General features: G+C 48.2%; 3 protein-coding genes across 3 annotated transcripts in view; 2 read left to right on the top strand and 1 right to left on the bottom strand.

Moving 5' to 3' along the window:
* Positions 1-560, bottom strand: part of NHLRC2 (NHL repeat containing 2) — a 58023-nt gene extending 57463 nt beyond the window's left edge. Inside the window, exon 1 of the mRNA XM_084774048.1 lies at positions 33-560. Coding sequence (XP_084630174.1) covers positions 33-210 — 178 coding nt within the window. The 5' untranslated portion in view covers positions 211-560. The remainder of the gene's footprint in view (positions 1-32) is intronic.
* A 216-nt stretch (positions 561-776) lies between these two features.
* Positions 777-3934, top strand: LOC311592061 (DNA cross-link repair 1A protein-like; the record flags this gene model as incomplete). The annotated part of the gene is made up of 2 exons (XM_084772020.1): positions 777-2200; positions 3129-3934. Coding segments are annotated over exons 1-2 (1272 nt in total), but the record flags the coding sequence as incomplete, so codon positions are not given.
* LOC311593032 (DNA cross-link repair 1A protein-like) lies at positions 3918-22056 on the top strand. The gene is made up of 8 exons (XM_084774049.1): positions 3918-4622; positions 5828-5961; positions 6821-6939; positions 10066-10206; positions 11902-12047; positions 13022-13176; positions 20032-20173; positions 21585-22056. Exons 1-8 carry the CDS (start codon positions 3938-3940, stop codon positions 21743-21745), a joined length of 1683 nt encoding a protein of 560 aa, XP_084630175.1. The 5' UTR covers positions 3918-3937; the 3' UTR covers positions 21746-22056.
* Positions 22057-22991: the final 935 nt, after the last annotated feature.

Consider the following 22991-nt stretch of genomic DNA (forward strand, 5'->3'; position numbering starts at 1 on the left):
GTGTGGCCCCCACCCCGACGCCAGCCCCTCACCTGCGGGAAACTCGGGCACCGCGAGGTCCTGCTCCCAGCCGTCCACCTTCTGCAGATACTGGTAGACCAGGTCATCCTTCTCCCGCTGGGTGACGGCGTCCAGCAGGGCGTACTCCAGCGAGGTCTGCGCGGGCAGCAGGCCCGAGAGGCTCGCGCCCCGCGTTCCGGGGCCCGCCATAACGTGCGGGCTCTCGAGGGCGCGGTCGGAAAAGCGCGCCGCCGCCGCCCTCTTGCCTCGGAGCCCGCCCGGCCAGCCGGGATCCGCGCCACACACGAAGCCTCCGTTCGGACGCCAAAGTCCAAAGGGCCGTGCTTGCCCTGCGCGTAATTAAACTCCAGAACTGCCCACCCCGCCCCTTCCAGGTCCCGGGCCGCCGCGAAGCCTGGACGTTCAGAGCGACAGATTCGACGCGGGAAAGGCCTCGGGGTCCGGCTCCAGAGGGGCTGGGGAACCCATTCCCTTTGAAGACCGACAGGGTTTCCAACTCAAATAAAATTCAAATAACTATGTACAACTTAAAAAGAGTCCACTTAGGGGGGGAAAAAAAACCTCCTTCGCTGTCCCCCCTCTTAGATTGGGATCAGCCGATTCGGCACGGCAGTGACAGCGAGAGACATTTCCCGCCAAGGAAGACCCAAAAGGTAAAGGCGGGTAGAGAAATCCTCAGAGAAGTTTTGTTATGTAGGGAGTGAGGCCGGTGTTTTTGTGTTAACAACAACAACAAAAAAATGTATCCTGTGACTCTGGGCGTGCTGAAAGTGCCGGCGCGAATGGAATGTCCCGCGAGCGGGGGAGGTGGCGCGGAGAGGGAGCAGCTGCAGCTGGCCCCGGGGCTGCCGGGCCAGGTGCGCCCGGGAGGGACTTCCAGAGCCTCCGAGCTGGCGTTGCTCAACCTGAGACTGATGCAGGGCCCCTCGTTGGCCTTTCCCCAGCCCAGATCCAAAGCTAAAGAGGGGGAGCCTGTAGGAATTTTCTGGTGCCTGACCTCTCTGGAGTTCTGGAAAGGTGGCTGACCACTTTCAGGACAGACAGCCCCTGTGGTGTGGAGTCCAGTGTAGCCTCAGTACAGTCTCACATGTTTCAACTTTGTTCACTTGTGCAGGATTTGATCCTATGATGGAAGAAGAAATGGAGTGACCCAGGAAACGGAAGCTGGTTGGATATCCATGAGTCACGAAAAAGGGCGGTTGTGGGTTTTGTGACTGACGCCTCTTTGATAACGGTTAGGGTTAGGTGTGACTAGTTTCAGTAGTGAACTAAAGTACCCAATTGACTAGGGTCTGTGACTGGACATTTGTCCACATGAGTGAAGCCAGGATAGCTTCCTAATGCTCAGACGGAGCCTGTGCCGCATTATTCAAGGCACTATTGATTTTTATTTTTACAAATCAAATCCTGGAAAATTAAAAACCAAAAAAGAAAGCCTGAGGAAAACAGTGTTACAATGTAAAGAGAACCATGCAAATGTTACCCTGTGGTGGGTTTTCTTAATTGAATGTGGTATAAATGGAACAGCAGGTGTTCACAGGTAATAAATCTGTTGTGTGCCATCATCATCATCACCAAAGCTTTCAATCCCAACCAGGTTAGTTGGCTTTTGGTCATTTTTTTTTCCTATTTAAAAAAAGAAAACTGTAAGAAAGAATGGACTCTGAACTTACTAAAGACTAATGCTGTACTCATAAAAAAAATCATTTTGCCATGTTAGAAGACACGTTTTGGGAAGAAGACATCTGGGAATATAAATCTAAAAGAAAACCCAAACCAGCACATCCAAGTAATTGTTCTGAAAATATTTCAGAATCTGTTGAAAAAGCAGCAGATGGAAAATACCAGCCAAAGCGAAAAGGAACCAGAGAAAGAACTACAGGGGATCAACGTGGGTCGAGGGGCCACAAAGTGAGCCCTGGGGAGACAGACAGTCGGGTTTCTGTGGGTTCCAGTCAGAATCCGAGTTGCGGAGATGAGAGTCAACAGTCTCAAAGCAAAGAGACCACTCCGAGGAAGCACTGTAGAGCTCACAGAAGCAAGCAGGTGTCCCCGAGGACACGCCCAGTTTACGAGGGACACTGCCCAAGCTGCCAGATGCCTTTCTCATCACTGCTAGGTCAGACACCCCGATGGCATGTGTTTGAGTGCTTGGATAGTCCGCCAGTCTCTGACACAGGTAAGGAGAGCCGTGGGGCTACCCCTGTCACTGTCTGCCCAGTCAATGCCTGGCTCGATTTTGTGAGGGCACAGAGCAGGTACTCTATTGACTGAGCCATCATCCCAGCTTCTCGGTTTCTATAAATGTTCACTGAACCTTTGAGGGAGCTAAGGACATTAACTCTGCATGTTATTGCTTAACTCTCACACGGGCCATGGGTAGATGGGATTAACATTTTGTAGATGAAGACTCCTACACGTTAGTTAACTGGGCCAATTCGGTATCCTATTTTAAAACTAGAAAGAAAATTACACATACATTTGGTTTCTAGCTACGGCTATTTTGTACTCAGCATGCGTGTCAGTGTGCCGGAAGAGGAAGTAGGGGTAGTCTGCAATGACTCAGGGTCTCACAAACATGTGCCAGTAACAGAACTGATGCCATGTTTTTATTATATTTTAAGATACATGTCATATTTAACACATAGAAAATCTACTTGGACTATATGGAGAATGAGTTATGACTTTTTTTTTAAAGGTCTCTCAGCAATCTGAAAGAATTTGTCTAATATACTAGTGCCTTGTAAACCTAATTTTTGATGTTTTAGTCTTGATCTTGGCAACGGCTGTGACTCAGTTAGACATAGCGTTGCTGTAGTTCTGAGAGGTGCCCCATGGCAAGCTAGGTGTGGTGGCACACACCCTGCATCCCAGCACTTGAAAGGCAGAGGTGGACACGTCTCTGTGAGTTCAAGGCCAGCCTGGCTTACATAGTGAATTCCAGAACAGCCAGAGATATGTAAAGAGACACTGTCTGAAAATGCAAAACAGAATGCTAACCATGGTTTTGTGGGTAGAGGCTGCTTTATGATGTCAGTGTAGTCAAAGTTTATTATATAAAATGCTCTTTTTTCTTTTTTCCTTTTTAAAAAAAAAACTATTTTCAGACTGTCCTGAGGGTCTTCTGTGTACCTCCACAATTCCTTCTCATTATAAGAAATACACCCACCTCCTGCTTGCTCAGAGCAGGGCTAGCAATGAACCAGCTCCATCACAGGTGTCAGCTGGGAGTCTCACCACAGCAGAGCCAGCCTCTTGTAAGCTTGAGGAGAGCCAGTCTGAGCATCTGAAAACTGAGAACTTAAGAAAAGTTTTAGACGACTCTCTGTTGACCGTCCAGTGCCTAAGAGCATCACAGCCTCCAGCAGAAGCCAGCAGGAAGCTTCCCTTTCCTGCATGTCCTCAAAGGTCCCTAGCGCCACAGTGCGCAGAGTCCGTTAAGAAAGAAAAGCTGCGGGGAGGCGGTTGGCCTCTTGCTGAGGACACGGTAAAGAGCCAGAGCAACTCACAGGGTCCGAGTTTGCCATTGCCGGAAAATGACCTCAGCAGCCGTGAGATCTCGTATTCTCCGCTGCAGAGCGACGAAGAGACTTATGACGAAGACCAAGAGCTGGATGACTCACAGCAGGAACTCTTTTTTACCCAGCGCTCTGAAGACAGCAGCCTGGGAGATGGCTCTGCCGTACCTGAGGAACTTCATGATCCCTTCCCAAAGGAGCCAGGGGGAGCCCGCCCCTCCGTGAAAAGCCGGGCAGCTCAGGCTACGTTTGGTGGCTTGGGTAAAGGCGGTGCTCTAAACGATTCATTTCAGCTTCTCTCCCACACTGAGAGCAGGCTTGCCCAAGATGACCCACCACACACAGGTTCTGGCTTTTTCTTGTTTTCACCTGCATCAGCTGGTGGCAGTCAGATCTCTATGCCGTTACTTACAAAGGCCATGGCAAAACCACTGGAAAAGGAGCGAGGTGAGGGCCTGTCTTTGCGCCCGACCCAAAGCCAGATGGAAGGATTACAGGGTAAGGGCTTGGGTGCTAACTCCACCTGCGCCTGCAGGAAGGTAGGAAAGAGTCCAAGCACGCCCCTCGCCCGGTCCCTGAGCTCGTCGCCCACCAGTCCTAAAGGCACCGCAAGCCAGCCTTCTAAGAAAGTGCTGAAACAATTGGATATCGGTGTGTTTTTTGGACTACCACCCAAAAGACAAGAAGAGACACCACCCAGGAAAGGCGCGTTAGAAAGGCCAAAAGTCAGTCCCCTCCTGAGTCCTAGTGCAAAGAGGTCCCGGCCGTGCAAGAGGAAAGCGGAGGACTCTCCAGGTGACTTAGAATTTGATGGAAGGCATTCAAATGAAAGTCAGCACCCTAGGGAGCTGTCTGGAGAGAGGACTCGGCAGCCAAGAAAGAGACAGAGAAAGTCAAGTTCACAGGCGCAAAACCAGAAGTCAGGCCCCCTTAGCAACAGTGCGGAGTTGGGGCCTGCAGGCTTAAGCAGAGGCCCAGCCTCTGTAAGAGGGACTCACAGCAGGCCGCGCAGAGGGTACACTTCCGAGCCGGCCGGGGCTGGGAAGTGGAGAAGAACATGTCCGTTCTATAAGAGAATCCCTGGTAAGTTGAAACACCAGCTTCTCTTACCAGAGAAGACACAGCAAATTGAACTTCTCACGCCTTCGTCTCTGGGTGGATGTGTTTGAAATGATTATGTACAGTGTATGTTTTCTTTGCTCCTTATGATACGTTATGAATCTTTTAATACGACTGGGGTTGGGTTGGTTTTTTTTCTTTTCTCTCCGTTATCAACACATTTTTATTATATATATTATATAATATAATATACTATATATTATATTATATAATATATATAATGATCAGGCAGCTATTACAGGTTATGGGAAGGCGAGTGGACAGTGGAGATTGCACTTTCCCTGGAAGAAGGTAGGACGTCAGTGTGAACAGATAAAAGCTAGTGTCCAAGCTCTGCTGCGGACACACAGCACTCAGCGCAGCACGTTGTCCCCACCGCAATGCCAGTTTCAACGCAGGGTGAGAACTTGGGGTTTTCTGCTTTCATATATTCCACTTGGCTATCTGCCTGTGCCTGCACAGGTGAGTTCATGGAAAACTGAGCACAGAGGTGAGCTCTGTTACCCAGGCAACCGCTGACCCTCTGCTGGGAGTGGACGTCAGAGCAGCAGGGAGAGGCTCAGCTTCTAGGCAGTGTGTGGAGGGCAGGTCTGTTTCCCACGGTTATAGCCGTTCACTTTTTACACTGTAATTCTGCTCTGTACTGAGAGCCTCAGCAGCAGTGAGGTTGAGTCTGTTTACCTGCATATCTTTTTTTGACTTTTTGAGACATTTCCGTATTTCCTTCTTCCTCTGCTACCCTGAAAGGAAATCCAAGGACTAGATCACGTTGGCTGTCTTTCATTTCGCTCTAGCCCTTTGGAGGACTGCACACTTGGACACGTTGCCAGTCTTGCGGCCTCATGGCAATTCATGTCTTTGACGCTCTACACCACTCTCCTCTCAGAGCCTGGCAAAAATAGAGATTCCGCTTGTCCAGCCCTAAGTGTCAGTGCTACAGAGTTATTCATTAGGGAAAAGACATGATTGATCCGTAACTTCATTTTTAATTAGTTTTTGTGAAACTATTCACAGGTGTCTATACTGGGTATTTAGTAGACACAAGAGTTAGTAAATCATAGTGAAATTGAGGGTTAATTGAGAGCAGCAGAGCACCGAGCCCAGGCTTCACAAGGCACAGGTGTGCGAGCGCCTGGCCCTGCTCATCCCACCTTGGCGCCTCGTTGCAGGGACTGGCTTTACTGTGGATGCTTTTCAGTACGGCGAGGTTGAAGGCTGCACTGCCTATTTCCTCACACATTTCCATTCCGATCACTATGCCGGGTTGTCGAAGGACTTCGCCATGCCGGTTTATTGTACTGAGGTAAGCTCTAGTGTCTGTCTTTGTGGAATGTTGTGACTTTGAGAAACTTTGGTCCAAAACACAATATTGAAAACTAGAAAAGCCATTGTTGTACTGGAGAAGATGGCTGCGCAGGTTCTACATTTAAGCTCAAAAATTAAACACGACGCTGCCAACAGCCACAGTCTGTTTTTATAAACATGTACTTTACTACGTGAGAGCAATAAATGGTGTTACAGTGTACTCAGTAAGCCACGTTTCACTCAGTAAACATTCTTTTGAGTGCCTAAGTGGATATAGAGGCCAAATACTTAACTTTAGGGAGCTTGTAGCTTCCAGGGGTAACATTTACAGATAAAGCTAAGGAGGAATTATTGCTGCAACAGCAGTACCTCAGACTCTGTCCCCAGATGAGTTTAGAGAAAGTTACACAGCGCAGAATTCCTTGACCTAGTTATTAGGTAGTGAGCATTTGATCCCAGTTCCCAGGGGCTTTATCTAGAATCCGAGGTAGTCAGCACTCAGGAAGCACCCTCGTCTCCTGGTGAAAAGGGATGGTTCAGATAGTTTGTGGAGAGGCCCAGGCACCTTGCAAGTATTCTGCCAGGCTTTCTGAAAGTTCAGAGTATCTAGACCATAGCACAGGAAACGTGGGCAGTAACCCCATGGTGGAGGGCAGGCACAGGTGAGGAAGGGTCTGTGCGTCCTGGGGAATGGCAGGCTTTCCCCCCGGGACCGAGCAGAAGAGGGATGCTGTATCTTACCTCTCTTTCCTGCTGTGGAGGGTTCACATGCATAGAAGTGGGAAACAGAGCTCTGACATAGCATGGTTCTAAACTGAGTATGCGACAGCACCACTAACATACGCTCTGCCTTGCAGATAACGGGCAATTTGTTGAAGAGGAAGCTGCGTGTGCAGGAACAATACATCCATCAGCTGCCCATGGACACCGAATGCATGGTGGATGGGGTCAGAGTCATTTTGCTGGATGCCAATCAGTAAGTATGAAGGGCGCCTCAGTCTCCTGTTTGGCACAGTGGGCAGCACGCAGTGTCATAAAAATGGTGGCACAGCTGTCTTGAGAGCCTGGATCTAATAAGCTTGATCCTTAACCTGGAGTAAATTCTATTTCTGCTTTTGAAAAAAATAATCTTACTATCAGATTAAATGTAGAGAGATTCTGTTGTCTAACTTATTTTATGCAGTTGACTTATGACGTTTTATATTTAAAAATACTTTATTAGTGTTCTTCAAAGATGAGGTTTTCTGTTTTCCATAACCTGATTTACATAAGGAAAAATCTTATATTCTATTTGAAAACCAGAGGATTGGTCCTCTGCACCCATCCTACTTTTAAATCTAAAAAAATCATTCCAGATTTGCAAGATTTGTTTTTCCATGGAAATAGATGGTCCCCCCTCTCTCTCTTCCTCCCCTCCCCATCTTATTTTTTCCTTCTTCTTCCCTCTGTATCTCTGCTCCTCCCCTCCACACTGTGAGGTGCTGCATCTCTGCCCCCCCACACACTGTGAGGTGCTGCATCTCTGCCCCCCCACACACTGTGAGGTGCTGCATCTCTGCCCCCCCACACACTGTGAGGTGCTGCATCTCTGCCCTCCACACACACTGTGAGGTGCTGCATCTCTGCCTCCCCAACACACACACTGTGAGGTGCTGCATCTCTGCCCTCCACACACACTGTGAGGTGCTGCATCTCTGCCTCCCCAACACACACACTGTGAGGTGCTGCATCTCTGCCTCCCCAACACACACACTGTGAGGTGCTGCATCTCTGCCTCCCCAACACACACACTGTGAGGTGCTGCATCTCTGCCTCCCCAACACACACACTGTGAGGTGCTGCATCTCTGCCCCCCCCCACATTGTGAGGTGCTGCATCTCTGCCTCCCGCACACACTGTGAGGTGCTGCATCTCTGCCTCCCGCACACACTGTGAGGTGCTGCATCTCTGCCCTCCACACACACTGTGAGGTGCTGCATCTCTGCCCCCCCACACACTGTGAGGTGCTGCATCTCTGCCCTCCCGCACACACTGTGAGGTGCTGCATCTCTGCCCCCCCCCACACACTGTGAGGTGCTGCATCTCTGCCCTCCCCAACACACACTGTGAGGTGCTGCATCTCTGCCCTCCACACACACTGTGAGGTGCTGCATCTCTGCCCCCCCACACACTGTGAGGTGCTGCATCTCTGCCCTCCCGCACACACTGTGAGGTGCTGCATCTCTGCCCTCCCGCACACACTGTGAGGTGCTGCATCTCTGCCCTCCCCAACACACACTGTGAGGTGCTGCATCTCTGCCCTCCCCAACACACACTGTGAGGTGCTGCATCTCTGCCCCCCCCACACACTGTGAGGTGCTGCATCTCTGCCTCCCCAACACACACACTGTGAGGTGCTGCATCTCTGCCCCCCTACACACTGTGAGGTGCTGCATCTCTGCCTCCCGCACACACTGTGAGGTGCTGCATCTCTGCCCTCCACACACACTGTGAGGTGCTGCATCTCTGCCCCCTCCCACACTGTGAGGTGCTGCATCTCTGCCCCCTCCCACACTGTGAGGTGCTGCATCTCTGCCCTCCCGCATACACTGTGAGGTGCTGCATCTCTGCCCTCCCCAACACACACTGTGAGGTGCTGCATCTCTGCCCTCCCCAACACACACTGTGAGGTGCTGCATCTCTGCCCCCCCCACACTGTGAGGTGCTGCATCTCTGCCTCCCGCACACACTGTGAGGTGCTGCATCTCTGCCCCCCCACACACTGTGAGGTGCTGCATCTCTGCCTCCCCAACACACACACTGTGAGGTGCTGCATCTCTGCCCCCCTACACACTGTGAGGTGCTGCATCTCTGCCCCCCTACACACTGTGAGGTGCTGCATCTCTGCCCCCCCACACACACTGTGAGGTGCTGCATCTCTGCCCCCCTACACACTGTGAGGTGCTGCATCTCTGCCCCCCTACACACTGTGAGGTGCTGCATCTCTGCCCCCCCACACACACTGTGAGGTGCTGCATCTCTGCCCTCCCCAACACACACTGTGAGGTGCTGCATCTCTGCCTCCCGCACACACTGTGAGGTGCTGCATCTCTGCCTCCCGCACACACTGTGAGGTGCTGCATCTCTGCCCCCCCCACACACTGTGAGGTGCTGCATCTCTGCCCTCCCCAACACACACTGTGAGGTGCTGCATCTCTGCCCCCTACACACTGTGAGGTGCTGCATCTCTGCCCCCCTACACACTGTGAGGTGCTGCATCTCTGCCTCCCGCACACACTGTGAGGTGCTGCATCTCTGCCCCCCCACACACACTGTGAGGTGCTGCATCTCTGCCCTCCCCAACACACACTGTGAGGTGCTGCATCTCTGCCTCCCGCACACACTGTGAGGTGCTGCATCTCTGCCTCCCGCACACACTGTGAGGTGCTGCATCTCTGCCCCCCCCACACACTGTGAGGTGCTGCATCTCTGCCCTCCCCAACACACACTGTGAGGTGCTGCATCTCTGCCCTCCCCAACACACACTGTGAGGTGCTGCATCTCTGCCCCCCCACACTGTGAGGTGCTGCATCTCTGCCCCCCCCACACACTGTGGGGTGCTGCATCTCTGCCCCCCCACACACACTGTGAGGTGCTGCATCTCTGCCCCCCCACACACACTGTGAGGTGCTGCATCTCTGCCCCCCCCCCACACACTGTGAGGTGCTGCATCTCTGCCCCCCTCTGTCCAGGCTGACACCACAATAGACTGTTGCCTTCTAGCCTTGCTAATGTCTTCTTTCACTGTCAGTTTGAGTTCTGATTTTTTTTTTTGGAGTTGTTATTGAAATATTTACTGCAGATTACATAGCACATGTAAACTGTTTGGTCAGCTAGTATCTCACCAACACTCTGATGAGACAGAAGTTGTCCCCAGGGCTCAGAGGCCAGCCAGTCCTGAAGACAGCTCTGTGTTGGAGTGTGCGCCCTGCAGGCTGGAGCCGTCTACCTGCACACTGCTGGTCGGCTGAGGAAGGCCGTTCTCCTGTTGATGCTGACAGACATGCCCTTACTCCACGAGGTCTGTGTCCTCTGCGAGCTCCTCTAAACCGTTTGTGTCCAGCTGTCCAGGTGCTGCAATGATCCTCTTCCACCTCCCTAACGGCGCCGTCGTCCTGCACACTGGAGACTTCCGCGCAGACCCCAGCATGGAGCGCTCTCTTCTTGCGGGCCGGAAAGTCCACACGCTGTACTTAGACACCACGTGAGAGACACTTGTTGAGCTCCCCCTGTCCCCACGTTAGCCACGCCCTGCAGCCAGTTATTTTAAAAGAGTGTTTAACAAAAGGATGCCGTTAGAAAAATACCTGCTAAAAGGCAAATTTAGAACTATATGTCATAATTGTTTGTTATTTTATTTTTGAAAATGTTTATAGTATAATCCTGTTACTAAAAAAAATGGGGCACAAATATTAGGACAACAGTCTTTAAGTTACTCTACTTCTGGAGGGTCCGCATAGTTAGTGGGTGTAGCTAGGAAGAGGAGACAGGCCACAGTGTAGGCTTGTTCATGAGTATTGGAATTACTTTTGTTCCTTTCTTAAAAAGGTAATTTATAAGTTACACCTTTGAATCAGTCTTCCAATGATACAAATAGAGTCACATAGATGTTTATATTTAAATTATAACGTCTCAGCTTTATTAAGGTATAATTGACAGAAAATGTGTATATTTGTGGTATATAATATAATTCCACCTATTAAAATAACTCATTGATTGGTTAGGAATTAAGTATATAAATATTTTAAGGATTTTTTGAATATGATATTTTAGTAAAAAGCAGATACGTGAAGGACAGGTCTTTTCATGCCCATTTGCTTGCAGTGACACAGTTCATTCTTTCATATGTACTTTAAATAGTAGGCAGAGAAGTAAAATTTTAAAATGTGTAGTTTTATTCCTTATACAATTCTGAATTTTTTGTGGGTTTTCATAGGAGAAAGGATTGAGAGTCTTTCCTCTTCCTGATGGTTGAGTAACAAAATCAGTTCTGAAAGTCATAAAAAATCATTTGCTCGGTATTTATAGCTTTTTACATATTGGCAAAATCACACTTTCCATCTCAAAATATATAGCTTGAGTCCAGTCTTTCACTGGGTACTTTTGAATCTGGGCCCAGCTAGATTTGTTGTATTTCTAGAAGATTTGTTTTATCTGTTTAATTATGTGTCTGTGTGAGTATGTGCACCTGAGTGCCAGTGGAGACCTAAGGGGCTGCAGTTACAGCGTGGGTTAGGATCTGACTCTTGGGGGGCTGGGAATTAACTCAGCTCCCCTGAAAAACAGTGTGCACTCTTAACCCATGAGCCATCCCCCTCGCCCCATGTCTGCTCTGTTCTTGTGGTGTATACGTTTATGTATCTGTGAAAGGTAATAACCATAAGAATATCAACTTAATTTGAAACACTGGTTTCAAATTCATATTTAGTTTCTTATTAAGTCAGAATTCTGGGCTGCAGAGATGGCTCAGCTGTTAAAGGCTAGGCTCACAACTAAAAATATAAGTCAGAATTCTTTCTTACACATATAATCTCTTTCAACTGTATTTTCTTTGATAGTGACTTGGGTTTTAAAAATAGATAATGAATTTTATCATTTTTAACTGAAGTGGGTAACTGGGTAGATACATTCTTATTGAAAAGAAAAGTGTTCTAACAGGAAGTTTCTTTGGGGATGATAAAACCATAATAAAAAGATAAGATAGAAAATTATGTTCTACCCTAAATTGGCAGTAACTGGAAACAGGCATTTCCATTCTAAGCGGTGTGGGATTGTGTGGTTCTAAGAAGCTGGCCTCCTGGTGCGTTTAATTGGCTAGTTTCTTTTCTTCTGAAGTGTTACCCAAGTAGAGCCACAGCTATCGGATCGCTCCATGAAGAACTGCGTTTCCTTCTCACAGATACTGCAGCCCGGAATATACTTTCCCGTCTCAGCAGGAGGTTGTCCGCTTTGCCATCAACACTGCCTTTGAGGCTGTAACCCTAAACCCGCGTGTTCTTGTTGTGTGTGGCACCTACTCTCTCGGGAAGGAGAAAGTCTTCCTAGGTGGGTGTAGCAGTGTCTAGTTTACATTAATATATTATAAAGGCCAGATTCTCTTGCACAAGATTCTTTCAGTTTCCACTCCTGCGTTTGACATTTATTTTCTGAAATGGTCCAGTATTTCCTTTGTAGAGGGAAAATAGATAGTTTGATACATTTAAATGAGGAAGCTAAACTTTATGAGAAGGTTTGATAAATGCATTCATCTTGACACTTCTGTCTATAGGCAAAGTCCGTGTGGCACTGTGACCTCAGTCAGTCTGGAAAGGTGCTTACTGCATAGCCGTATCCACCAGGGAACTGGCCGAACAATGGGACTTTTGCTCCAGGATGACTTTTTCTGTCTTCCTGTTGTTTGGTTAGGTGATAGATGTGTTGTTTTGTTCCTGCCCAGTGCTCCCCACTCCTTAAATATGATGACACTATGTCAGCGTCCCAGCGACGAAGCGATGAGGCCGGGCCGTTAACCTCTACTTCCTTGCCAATCTACCTCTTTCCATGCTACTTTCTTTTAAGATTAATTTTATTTTTAGTCATGTGAATATGTATGTATCTGTGTCTGTGCATGAGAGTACAGGTGCTCACAGAGGCCAGATGATGTCAGATTACCTTGGAGCTAGAGTTACAGGTTGTGAGCCACCCACTAGGATGCTGGGAACCAAACTGGGGTCTCTGCACGATCAGTGTGTGCTCTTACGCACTGCGCCATTCCAACATCTCTGCTTTCTATACTCGTTTTGTAGTTTTTAAATAATAAGTAATAGTCATTTTAAGAGAAATTCTTTGGCTTTCGTGCTGTTAATTCCGCATAGCTAATGAACAAAATAATTGGTTATTTGTGGTTATAATGTGAGTGTATGTTTTGTGAATTTGTTTTTTATTTGGTAAATTCTTATTTTAAAATTTGAGTAAGTTGTAACTTTGTTTATTTAACAAAGCATGATTTTATTGTTTTCTATCTTTTGCTTTGACTACAGCCATTGCTGATGTTCTGGGTTCAAAGGTGGGCATGACCCAAGAAAAATATAAAACTTTACAGTGCCTCAATATACCAGAAGTCAGTTCCCTCATAACTACAGACATGTGCAATTCTTTGGTTCACCTCCTTCCAATGTCACAAATTAATTTTAAGGTAAGCATTCAAGATGTGCGGCTTTTAAGATGAACCAGGATTCGTTTGACTCTTAAGAAATTCTGTTAGAATGACGATTTTCACCTGCAGTGGAAACGTGTAATAATATTTTCAGCCTTTCTGTGTGGACATCTCAGTAGAGTAGCTCACATTCCCGCCAGGGCCTGAGACACTAGAGGGTTAGCCGAAAGGAAGGGGCACGCAGAGAGCAGCGTGCATCGCGTGCTCATCCACACGTGTGTGGCCCCAGGCATGAACTAGAACATGCTGGCTGAAGTGTCTGCGGTGTCGCTGTGTTTCGGGCTGTGTCCCAGGTTTCACTGTAACATGCATCCCCTTCTCTAGCTCTGACACCTGCAGCGGGATGTCGCGAGCTGCACCGTGAACGTGGCTGAGAACAGGATGCACAAAGTATGGTTGTGCTTTTGACATCATGTTCACAAAGTAACTTTTCTGAAGCTTCTAAAACTAGGAAGCTTGCGCCTCACAGATAGCAAGATAGCAAGAAAAGGAATGCTCATTCTCAGGTGTGTGAGGTGAAAGTACAATTTCAGAACCTATTTTCCTGGGCTCATAATCCAGAAAAATTAGTTATAACCAAGGCAGGGTTTGCATGCTGGAAGTTAATTGAGTCAGCTTGTGAGCGTCTTAGGTTTGGGAGCTGCCTGCTGGTGGGGCTCCCAGGAGAGCTGCTCAGGACAGGTGCCCTGCTGTCCTGGAGAGCAGGCAGCATCACTGTGTTCCCTACTCGGTTTGTTTCATCTGAGCAGACTGTCAGGGTGGGGAGTCAGTGTTACGGACAGTAAAGGGGAGAGCTTGTCACAAGCATTCGTAATGGATGCTGTCGGCTGCGGACAAGGCCCGGCGAGGGAAGGAAGGCAGCCATGCTTGACTAACCGTGCAGTAAAGTCGTCATGGGAAGGGCCCGATGGCAGAGAGCTCAGGCCGGAGTGAGAAGACTGTTGAAAGAAGTCACACACGGATGGGCAGCCTCGAGGCAACCAAGGGGCTTTACAGGCCCTAACCCTCCTCACACACTTGCATAGCTACAGTGAGCCGGACAGAGGGCAGCTGTGGTTGGGGAGGCCATGGGGAGGTCACAGGCCTGCTCCTTGCAGTGGGATTGTGATCTCCTTATAGTCAGCTTGGTGCCGTCACCATTAAGTGGTGAATGAATGGATAACTGTGATATATCCATGAAACAGAATGTTTTTCATCTTTGAGAAGGAATGGAGTAATAGTACACACTACAGTGTCAACTATGGGAAAATATTCAAGATAAAAAGGCAAACGCAAAGCCTATATATTATGTGATTTGATTCACATGATACCCAGAGTATGTTAATCTGTAGGTCCAGAATGTGGGTTGGTGGTCACCAGAGTTTAGAAGAAGGACAGTGGACAGTGACTGCCAGTGGCAAATGGCTCCTTCTCTGCATGATGTAAATGTCCTAGACTTTGATAATGGCGATGTTGCACAGCTTTGACTTTGTAAATAGACTAAAACTGCTGAGTTGTGTCATTTTAACACTGCCAGCTGCTGCCTAGAAGTCAAGAGGAAAAACAATGAAAAGAGCAAAGGAGAGGCCAAAAGGAATGGAGGCCAGAAGGAGTGGAGGCCGGAAGGAGTGGAGGTTAGGAGTGGAGGTTAGAAGGAGTGGAGGTTAGAAGGAGTGAAGGCCAAAAGGAGTGGAGGCCAGAAGCAGAGCCCAGGCTGTCAGGGGGCAGCCATAGCACTGCAGAGGCAGGGTGCACAGATCTGTGGGTTTCCTTGTGGGTGGGACTAGGGAGGAACTGGTGACCCCTGAGGTAAGGCAGTAACTGGCGAAGTGAGGCCTCTCAGCAGCCTCACTGAGAAAGAGGAGTCAGATGGCTCCTGCACAGCCAGTAGCTTCACAGACTGCTTTCTGGGGCACGTGGCCTTCTTTTAGATTGTATTTTTATCCTTCCACACCTAAACAGAAATAAATCTTAAGGCAACTACAAACTCAAGTACAGTTTTTATGCAGGAACTCAAACTGACTTTAAGATTTGGAAGCCTTTATTCTGAGCACAATTTAGGCTGTGTCCTTGAAAAGGAGGGACGTTGTCTCTACGTTTAACCCATTGAGTATATGTTACCACTTCTGGGAGTTTGTATTAAATCAGTCCTTTATGAAAGGCTATGTTTTAGCGCTCTTGGGTGATGCTCGTCTAAGAAAGTTGAGAAAGGGCCAGCACACCTGGAAGACGAGGCTGTAAAGCTCCAGAGAGCGAGCCACGCCCTCCTGCTCTCCCAAGCCTGCTGGAGCATCCTGCCTTTAGGACTGTCCCATCCTCCCTGAAAGTGAGCAGATGGTGGTGACATTTGAGGCTTCTGTGTCTGATAAACACAGGGGTAGAAGCTGATGACTATTGTAATGCTGTGTATTAATGATTATCACTAAATTTACCAATCCCAAATATTTGTACTGCATCAGACATGATGGCTTTTTGTTAAAAGACAAACCTAAGTGTTTTCAGGGTTTTCAGGGCATCTTTAAAAAGTTTTGGAATGTGGGGGTCAGTAGTGTGCTTGCTGAACAAGGACGTGAGTTCCATCTCCAGACCCGTGTTAAAACAACAGGACATGGTGAGTGCTTTGTAGTCCCAGCACCAGGAAGCAGAGACAGCCGAACCTCTGGAACTTCCTGACCAAGCCTAGGATACTTGGCAGGCGTCAGGTAGATGGATCCTAGTGAACTACACACAAGATTGCCCTGCCCTCTGGCCAGCACATGCACACATGTACCCGAACACAGGCACAACACACACACACACACACACACACACACAGTCACATGCATTCTCATATCTAAAGTGAAGACCACATGCTACGCATGCTGCTTGGTTCCTGCTCTGGCTCATCCCGAGGTCCTGAGATGTCATCTGGCTGACGACCACCTCCCACTTTTCCCTTATTGACGATGTGTGATAAAACACAACACAGAGATGCTGTGGGGTTGTTGGCGTGCTGCAGGAAACTGGTGACATTGCCAAGGCGTTTTCCCCACAAACTGGTTCCTAATACACAGAGAGAGACAGTCATAAATCAGGGATTCCGAGCTGACTAAATTGTTTATAACTTCCCTCACGAGAACAGCCCTGCAGCTGTAGTTAATGTACAGCTTGGGCCTCTGGCCGCCCTTGCTGTAGAGTTGGCCTGTGTAACCCTTGCTGTAGAGTTGGCCTGTGTAACCCTTGCTGTGGAGTTGGCCTGTATACCCTTGCTGTGGAGTTGGCCTGTGTAACCCTTGCTGTGGAGTTGGCCTGTGTGACCCTTGCTGTGGAGTTGGCCTGTGTGACCCTTGCTGTGGAGTTGGCCTGTGTGACCCTTGCTGTGGAGTTGGCCTGTGTGACCCTTGCTGTGGAGTTGGCCTGTGTGACCCTTGCTGTGGAGTTGGCCTGTGTGACCCTTGCTGTGGAGTTGGCCTGTGTGACCCTTGCTGTAGAGTTGGCCTGTGTGACCCTTGCTGTAGAGTTGGCCTGTGTAACCCTTACTGTGGAGTTGGCCTGTGTAACCCTTGCTGTGGAGTTGGCCTATGTAACCCTTGCTGTAGAGTTGGCCTGTGTAACCCTTGCTGTAGAGTTGGCCTGTGTAACCCTTACTGTGGAGTTGGCCTGTGTAACCCTTGCTGTGGAGTTGGCCTGTGTAACCCTTGCTGTAGAGTTGGCCTGTGTAACCCTTGCTGTAGAGTTGGCCTGTGTAACCCTTGCTGTAGAGTTGGCCTGTGTAACCCTTGCTGTGGAGTTGGCCTGTGTAACCCTTACTGTAGAGTTGGCCTGTGTAACCCTTGCTGTAGAGTTGGCTTGTGTAACCATGAGTTTCTATTTGTAGCACTGGTTCACATCTCATGCTATTTTTAGGGTAACTAACTTGTCTCACAGGATCCAAAAATTGGTTCTCATTTAATGCTTTCAGGTAGCTTTGTAGAAATGGGTAAGCTGGTAATAAATGCTGTGCACTGGACCCCAGTTTATGGGAGTACAAGTATAATTATATGTATTACTATGCATAGTCTCTGTTTACTGTTATTTCCTTTCTGGCTGAGGGTAAAATGAGGAAACATAGTAATTAAGGAAGTAACCAAAACAAAAACTGGAAAACTTACAATGCCAGGGGCATGGTAATGGAAATGTCTGTAACTCCAGCTCTTAATAGCAAGGTTCAGGACTTGACTAGAAATACTGTCTTTTTGTGATTGGTATTTTTTACATTTGCTTCAAATTAATAAAATCTTTTGGTTGGTACAAAAGGAAGTCAAGGAGGAGGGCTGGCTCGGGTCCCTAGCACCCTGTAGGGAGCGGGCATGGTGCAAGTGCTTACCGTCCCAGTTCTGTGGGACAGCGACAGGAAGATGATTAGGTTCCTGGCCAGCAGCCTGCCCCAGGTCTACTGACTGAGCCTGACTCAGGGAGCAAGGCAGAGTATGTAGAGCAAGATACCCATGTCCTTGCATGCACATACACACACACACACACACACACACACACACACACACACACACATGAGATTATTTCATCAACAAAGTGAATTTTAATTCATTCTAAGCTTTTGAAATGTTAGATTTCAACCTTAAAAATCAAACTATTGGCCTTTTTAAAGGAAATCCCTTACATCACCATCACCATCCTCAGGCCACTGTTCTCGTCAGCTAAATTTCTTTCCCCTCTCAAAGATTTAACTTGGAATGGATTCCTTAACGGTTTAGAAGTGTTGTGGTTGGTTATGACTTTATTCTACTCAGTACTTACAGGAGGAGCACATGTGGTGCTTTGAACAAGATGGCCACGGTGGGCTCCCGTGCCTAGACGCAGAGTCCTCAGGGAAGGGCACTATTGAGCAGGCTTGGAAGCTGTGGCTTTCTTGGAGAACTTGTCTTGTTGGGGCTGGGATGTGAGGTTTCAAAGCCCACAGCATCCCAGCACGGCTGTGTCTGTCTGCGGATCAGGATGCAGTGGCTCAGCTACTTCCCAGCGCGGTGCCTGCCAGGCTCCAGCCTTAGTGGTAGTGACCGCGCCCCTGGGGCTGTAAGTAAGCCCCTGATTAGACGTTTCTTTTCTAAGAGCTGCATTAGTTATGGTGTCTCCTCATAGCAGCAGAACAGTGACTAAGACAGACGCTGGTACCGGGACTGGGGTGCTGCTGTGACAGTCCTAACCATGCTGTTTATTGGAGGAACATGGAAGACTTTGGAAGTTGGCACTAGAAAAGCGTTGTGTACTTTATGTAGGGCTCGCTAGGCCATTCTAGTTGGGGAGCATGGAAGACAGTGCTGAGGGTGACTTGAGCTATGGGGCCCAGCTTAAGAAGTTCCAGAGAGTAAGAATATTAGTAATGGCCTAATGACCATCCTTGTGATATTTTGGCAGAGAATATAGCCGCCTTATGCCCTTATGCTAAAAATCTGCCTGGGCTAAATTAAAGAATTTTAGATTATTGTCACTGACGGAGGACATTTTAAGACACATGGTTATCAGTGATCACTCTTATGCAGATCTATAGTGAAAAGGAGCAAACTAGACAAAGAGAAATACAAAATGTAGAGTTTGTGGGGTTAGGAGCACCAGGAAATGTAATGGAGCGAAGTTGAATACTCAAGGAGATAAAAAGTCTAAAGAAAAGTTGCTGCTGAATGGAATAAAAGGAGCGGTGGCCTCAGGGCGAGACCCACACAGCTGCTCCCAGCCTGTGAAAAGGAACTGAAGAAAGGCTTAGGCAGTGAGGAAGACCACCAGAAACAGAAAGCTGATGAAAATGTCGCTGGAGGAGGGGCCAAGCTCCAGCCCAGCAAGCAGAAGATGATTCTGGCCTTAGAGTCACAAATGGAAGAAAGGAATTGTGGACTCTCGCTCCATGGCTAAAGAACGCCACTGAGGTCAGGAGTATGACAGGGATGTCCCTGCATGCTGTCCGGAGAGGCCGCTGTGTGAAGCTGGGAAGGTGAAGCCTGGGTCACTTTGGAGACCTCAAGATGTTGGAGATGCCAGAGCCATGGGATCCCTGCCTGGAAGAGCCACAGGCCAGGTGTGGTGGAGGCTAGCCTGGTCCACATAGTGAGTTCCAGGACAGCCAAGGCTACACAGAGAAACACTGTTTTTAAAAGCCTAAATAACTTTTTCTTAAAAGGTATTCAGCCACAGCGATGGTATTACATGCCTTTAATCCCAGCACATGGGAGGCAGAGGCAGGTAGATCTCTGAGTTCGAGGCCAGCCTGGTCTACAAAGCGAGTTCTAGGACAGCCAAGGCTACACAGAGAAACCCTGTCTCAAGACACCAACAAATAAAACAAAATTTAAAAGACTGACAAGATAGCAGTTAATTCTGATCACAGTGACCTGAAGACTGAAGGTGTGTCCAGTTCACGGCTGAGGCTGAGGGGTGTAAGGCAAACGCTGCTCCGCCTCTGGGACATGTGGTCTGTCCTGAGTGCAGTGCACACCCAGCTGACTTCTCTGCCCCCGCCTCATGACCCTCAGCTTGTGCTCACAGACTTGCATTTATGTGCATTGTTATCAGTGTTAGCATCTCTGCACTCGGGTTTAGAAAGTGATGGGGCTTCTGTAGCTCGATGCCTATTATGTGGATTTCAAATGACTCGCTGTACTTCTTTCCCGGCACTACCTTAGCTTGTTCTGGAAAGTAAAAAAAGAGAAGCTTGTGTGTGTTTCCCAGAACTGTCTCCTTAGAAGCATGGCGCTGGGTTGCTGACACCAGTCTTAGCAGCAGCTGCTGTCCATGGCTGTCAGTGCTAGGTCTCTAGTCTCACCTTTAATTCCGTATGATCCCCTTTGACAGCGACCAGCAAATCAACGCACTGTTTTTATTCACCAGGGCTTACAGAGCCATTTGAAGAAGTGTGCTGGGAAATACGACCAGATTCTGGCTTTTCGACCCACAGGATGGACACACTCTAGCAACATAACTAGCATAGCGGATATTGCTCCCCAGAAGAAAGGAAATATATCAATTTATGGTAAAAGTATTCAAATGTCCTATTTCTCAGTAGTTTCCCCCCCTTTCCCCCACCTCTTTATCTGTTTGTGAATACTATACCATGTGTAGATGTAGAGGCTTCTCTATGGCCCTGTGGGTCCTGGGGAACAAGCTGGGTCATCAGGTGTGGCGACACATGTCCTAACCACTGAACCGTCTCTCTAGTCCAGATTTCTCACTTGTAATGTTTGTGTTACTTAAAGGCACTATAAAATAAACAACCAAGGAAAACAGGTGGCAAAGAATTGAGCCCCTCAAGAGTTTCAGGTCCCTCCACAACTCTGAATCCCTAGTCAGTCCATTGTGAGCCAGCACAAAAGAGCTGGTGATACCCAGATGCTGCCAGCGCACATCACTGCTGTAGACCACGGTTTCCGAGGAAAGGACAGCGTTCCCTGCTGCGGCAGTGCTGTGGTTTCACGGCACACTTAGCTGACTGAAGCAGTGAGGTTGTGGCAGGAAGAGGTGGGTTAGATGTGGTGACGGCACGGGTGGCAGCAGGTGCAGGCTGGCTTCCGTGTTTTAGGCCCTCCCCTCAGAGCTGGGTAGGAGTGTGCTGACCAGAGCGCTGACTTTCTCCACTGAGGACTCGTTCTTTCAGGGACTCTCATACCCTCCTCCATGAGGCTTTAATATAAAAAAGACAATACAGGGAGGGTTAGAATCCCCTTTTCCTTCTTCCTTACCCTAAAAACGTGGAGTCCCCGATTGTCACCCTTCCCATGGTCCTCACATTCCCTCTGACTTCCCTGAGGGTCACAGGTGAGTGAAGGGGTCAGAGCAGCGGTTCTCAGCCTTCCTTACACTGACCCGTTAGTACAGTCCCTCGTGGTGTGGTGACCCCAGCCCTGAAGTTACGTCCATTGCTACTTCATAGCTGTAACTTTGCTGCTGCTATGCATCATATGTAAATATCTGTGTTTCCTGATGATGTTTGGTGGCTCCTGTAACTCACTAGGCTCCAAAAGGGGTCGTGGGCCACAGGTTGAGAACCACTAGTTTGGCAGAGGAAAATTCTAATTAAATATTCTCTAAAAATGATTTCTAGGTATACTGAAAGGTTTTGGTTTTGGTTTTTCTGTGTACCCTGAGTTTTAAGTTTTGTTAATGTTTTTGGTTTTTTGTTTTCTTTGAAACTGGCTTTTCTGTGTAGCACTGGCTGTCCTGGAACTCAGCTCTGGACACCAGGCTGGCCTCAAACTCAGAGATCTGCCTGCCTCTGCCTCCTGTGTGCTGGGGTTGCAGGTGTGTGCCCAGCTGGACGTAAGTTTGGTTGTCGTCAGTAAAGCGCCAGAGTCTCTTTGACAGCAACAGTGAAGAGTGCTTTTCTGTCTTCTTTCACTTCATTAGTTTGGTTTGTAGTAAATAACCTCTTCCCTGTGCTCTTACAGGGATTCCGTACAGTGAACACAGCAGCTACTTAGAAATGAAGCGCTTTGTCCAGTGGCTGAAGCCGCAGAGAATCATCCCCACTGTGAACGTCGGCAGCGCTAGAGCTCGGAGCACGATGGAGAAATACTTTAAGGAGTGGAAGTTGGAAGCTGGGTACTGATGCTGCCACAGAGGTCAGCCTAGCTGTGTGCAGCAGGGCTGCAGGTTAAGGCTCATGGACGTGGAGTGTGTCCCATGACTACTGTCTCAGGACTGACTGTGGCTGTCCTTCGTCTCTGAATAATGTACCCAAGGCACTGGATGCCACTCAGAGCCCTCGGTGCCAGCCGAGGGCGGATCCTGTGGCGTCTGACGGGACAACACCAGAAGGATCCATGGTAATGGGTCTTAGACACAAAGCATTATGTATGTGATTATGAAACAAATATTTTATATGATATGAATTCTTAATAAAAGATAATATAGAACTTACTATAGCATCTTTTGGTGGGGTTTGTTATTGTTTTATATTCCTTTTAGTAGACTTTATTTATTTATTTTTGGAACAACTTTACATTCACTCCAAAACTGAATAGAAAGCACAGTTCCATCTGCCTCAAGCCTCCTAATTATCGCCCCCCCCATATAGCGCCCTCTACCAGAATATGGCACACACACTGACATTACTGAGTGTATGTCGGCACTGTAACCAGCATCCACGGCTGGTGGAGCACATCCTGTGGGATTTGATACATATTTAACCAATCGTCAGGGTGCCACACAAAAGTCTCACTACTTTAAGTATGTTTTATGTGCCCTGTGTTCTTGCTTTACTCCCCTTGACCTCTGGCCCCTGGCAGCCAGTGATCTTTATTTTCTATAATTTTTGTCTTTTCTGAAATATCACATAACTGGGATCCAGTAGTTGGCGGCGTTTTTACATCAACTTCTTCCACACAGTCGCATACACAGAAAGTTACTCATGCCGTTTCCTGGGTGGCCTGATGGCCATGAGCTGCTGAATTCTATCTCAGTAGCAACTGATTGTTCCTAAGAATAAAGCCAGCCTCCTTAACCAAGTTAGGAAACTCTTTCTACCTGGAAGAGACCGTAAGGAAGTGTGGGAGTCTGCTGTATAAGGCTGAAGTCTAACACCTTCAGATAGCCGCTTGCACTTAGCCTATAATGGTAGACTCGTCTCACTCCACCTGATCTGGTAACCCCAGATCTTGTAAGGAGCATCACAAAGCCCTCAGAAGATCACAGACCCTGCCTTTTTCTGATAAGAAAACTGGTTTAGTAACCCCTACCTTATGCTAAGGAGATCCTCCTATCCTGCAAATGACCTTTAATCATACCTAGAAGTTCTTCCCCCAATCAGAATAGGATACTTAAGTACTGTGTTTCCCTTCTTGTGATAGGACCCC

Source organism: Acomys minous, assembly GCF_964271855.1.
Source record: "Acomys minous genome assembly, chromosome: 2".
In the NCBI taxonomy this organism is placed as follows: domain Eukaryota; kingdom Metazoa; phylum Chordata; class Mammalia; order Rodentia; family Muridae; genus Acomys; species Acomys minous.